The following is a 3,666-nucleotide window of genomic DNA, read 5'->3' on the forward strand; positions in this document are numbered from 1 at the left end:
AAGAACTGAAGCTCCCAGATCTCTGAGAACCCCAGGAAGACGAACTCTGACACCCACGTGAGGTTCCCCGGTTCCATGGTGTCTTCTGCATGCGCCTAAAGGAAAGGACTGACTGACACAAGCGTGTGAAGTGACTCCTTGCCCTATTAGCATGCAGGGCTCTGGCTGAGGTGTTCCTTACGATGGGCATCCTCATGTGAAGACCATGGTACCACCTACCTCATCTCTGAAGAGCTGACAAGTAAGTTCTGGAATACACATTCATGAATTAACTTAAAGCTGTCCAGAAGGATATGCAACTTTCCCTCCCAAGATCCACACAGTAGTGAGAAGACAGAGCGAGATGCTCTAGAATGAACTTCAGGTATTCCTTTGTTTTGGTTTTTCCAGAGTTAAGCAGGAATGACTAACTTATTTCTTTGGAATTTCAGTTTCAATATATGAAACTGGGAATGGGAAAAAGCTTTCTTTCCTGGGTTTTCTGTTGGGGTGAATGGAACAACACATTTGAAATTCTTACAAGCGGTGCCTGGAATAAGCAGTACCCACAGTGAGCCCTCAGTGAGCCCTCAGTGTGTCCCTGTGTATGCCTGTCTCCCCCTTCCAGCCTTTAGAATGTTCACACAGCATTTAGACAGTCACAATATTAGCAGACTTCTCTGTGTCTGCGTTTTTCAGTACAAGTCATAAGGTCCTGGGAACATGGATCTGGTTGGTCCTCAAAATTCATTTGTTCCTAGCAGTGGGCTTCTTGGTAATTGGTAGTACTTCTTTAGGATCTGCTGTTGCTTGTAGGGTGGGTGAATAATTATAGAACATCTGGATCCTTGTAGAGAAGCCTCTGCACACAGTTAGATATTTGGTATGGAGTTGCTTCCCTAAGACAGGCGCCTCTTGCTCGGTGAGGCTCCACAGGAGGTGAGTAGACAACAGTGAGACAGAGATCGAGAGGTCCAAGCAAGTAAGCGATAGACGCTGGGTGCTGCTGGAAGGGATACTTGAAGCGCTTTTGAAAGGATAGCACTTTTACAAGATGTTACAAAGGCAAGAAAAGGGAAGGAGTTGGATGCGAGGGAATGGGAAGAGATGAAGTAAAGAAAGATTAAGAAAAAGGGAAACATGACGCACACAGCAGGAGAAATCGTGGGAAATGGAGGAAGCAGCAGGCAATGACGGACACGGTTAGACAGGCTGGTATAGAGAGGCAGAGACAGAGTGAGGGGTGCAGGCGCCTAACTCCCCTGACCACGCTCACTCTTTCCAGACTCTCTTCTCTGGTCTACTGCAGTCTGTTACTCTGGAGACCATTATCTTCTCATCCCTGACACCCCCGTGTTTCCACCTCACCCTCACTTCTCGCAGCTGCCTTCTGCGTGAGTGAGACCTTCGTGAATGTGCATCTGACTACTTTCAATGTCTGTCTAGTGCCCATGGCTTAACTCCATCTCCAAGTGGCTACCCGCAATGCTCTGAGCATAGAGCTGCGATAGAAAGACATGTTTACACACACACATGCTACTCCCTGTCAGTATTTCTTATGAGGCTACAAATGTCACCTCCATTTACCTTTGCAATTGTGTCACGAAGGACATATTTGCTATCTAAAGAATGGACGGTTTCCACATGGTTATTTCCATATCCTTGATAGTAGTTCCTGGTTGTTGTTGTTGTTTTAATACCTGTGTGAGGGAATAAATTCTTCATTTCTGAGTTCCAAAGACACTTTAAAAACACCCAACCATGGCACTTAGAATTTTCTCTGTGTCTCTATCAACTTCATTTTTAAATTATTTAACACTGTGAACCTAGCAGCAACCAAAGCAACTTAGAAGTTGTTTCAACAACATTAGCTAACTTCGTGAATAAGCCATTAATAAGGTAAGCTTGTTGTATGTGGCTGTATAGAGAATTTTGTATTGATTTTTCCTGGAAAGATGATTAGTTTTCAGCACCCTCCCTCTGAATCCTAGGGCCAGTTCTATGCTCAGATGTCTTCACCTGGGCACCCGCTATTAACATCACATCATCCACTCCTGCTGTGCCTGCAGTCTCTAGACAGATTCTCCTCAAGTGCATGCCACACTCACTCCCTCTTACTGGCAAACATATGCAAGGTCCTTTCAAACGCTGACTATGTCCAGGAGGCAAACCCCTTCCACTCACCTTACCTCAGCCCAGCAGGGGACTTCATGGATAGAGGTCCTTTGCCATGGCTTCTGTTTTCCAGTCCTCGGCCATCCCTCAAGTGTGCTACATGTGTGGGACCCTAGAGGAACAGGGATTATCCCAGGGGAGACCTATTGGACAGGGCTCAGGAGGCCCAGCTGGGCTTATTACTACTGAGTCCTGTGCAGCGGTATGGGACTTATTATAAAAAAGAAGTTTCTCTATGTCTCAGAGCATGTGTTCTCTGAGGGATTTTCTTTGTGGGCCAAAAGCACCAAAAGCATTGAGAATTTTGGAGATTTGTGTCATGTACAATTTGCTGACCAACTTCCGAAAGGACAAGAGGGTCTTCAACAGAAGGAGATTCTCTGGAAGTTTGAGAATATGTCTCCTAGCCTAGTAACTCTTAACCTTGACAGATCTTCAGTACTCTGAATTTTCTTATTGTAAAACTGTTTAATATTTTATTTTTAGTTTAATCATAGTTTTATCATTTACGTTTCTGTCTGTGAACACACACATTTGTTCACACACATACACACACACACACACACACACACACACACACCATTGTGTGCATACAGAAATTGAGGATAACTTCCAGGGGTCAGCCTTCTTCTGTCATGTGAGTTGTCAGTCATTGCAGGAGCTGCCTCTACCTGATGAGCCATCTCACTGGTTCAAAACCTACAACCACTCCCAGGTTTATACAAAGAAATATAATGAAGAGTGTTGGGGGGGTCATCGAGAAATACTTGGGCATTCTGATCTATTGTAGGTAATAAGGACTTTCCTTCACTGTTCACTTGGGATAACACAAGCTTAGAGACGTTTCTGATGGAAAGTCATCCTATTTAAATTTCACTCCCTGTTGCAAATTGCTAAGCGTTTTGCTAGTCTCTTCATGGCTGCCTGCATCTCCTGGTTCCTGAGTGTGTAGATCATGGGGTTCAGCATGGGGGTCATAACCGTGTGGCTGATGGACACAGCCTTATCCATGGTGAAGGGGGTGAAGGGCCGGGCATACAGGTAAATGCTTGGAATGAAGATCATAGACACCACAATGATGTGGGTGGTGCAGGTGGATGCCACCTTCCTCCTCGCCTCCCCTGAGTGCGACCTCAGCATCACTAGGATGACCAAGTAAGAGATCAGAAGGAGAAAGAACCAGATGACATCCAGCATCCCACTGTTGGAGATCATGAGGAACTCCAGGAGGGAGGTATCCGTGCAGGCAAGTCTCAACACTTGGGGGACATCACAGTAGAAGTTATCAAGGACATTGGGGCCACAGAAGGGCAATGGAAGCATCAGAGACAGCTGGATAATGGAATGAGCAAAACCTCCTACCCAGGCAGCCACCACCAGTCCCATACAGAGCTGGGTGTTCATGATGGAGACGTAGTGGAGAGGCCGGGAGATAGCCACAAGGCGATCATAGGCCATCACTGAAAGGAAGAAGACCATGGCCCCTCCCAGGAAGTGGAAGAAGAAGACCTG

The 3,666-nt window shown here is 46.0% G+C and overlaps 1 protein-coding gene across 1 annotated transcript; it reads right to left on the reverse strand.

The window, feature by feature from the left end:
• Nucleotides 1–3,027: 3,027 nt before the first annotated feature.
• Nucleotides 3,028–3,663, reverse strand: LOC114615940 (olfactory receptor 4D2-like; the record flags this gene model as incomplete). Its single annotated transcript, XM_028761523.1, has 1 exon — nucleotides 3,028–3,663. A coding segment is annotated over one exon (636 nt), but the record flags the coding sequence as incomplete, so codon positions are not given.
• Between the last annotated feature and the right edge of the window lie 3 nt (nucleotides 3,664–3,666).

This window comes from Grammomys surdaster, unplaced genomic scaffold, assembly GCF_004785775.1.
Source record: "Grammomys surdaster isolate TR1022 unplaced genomic scaffold, NIH_TR_1.0 204821, whole genome shotgun sequence".
In the NCBI taxonomy this organism is placed as follows: domain Eukaryota; kingdom Metazoa; phylum Chordata; class Mammalia; order Rodentia; family Muridae; genus Grammomys; species Grammomys surdaster.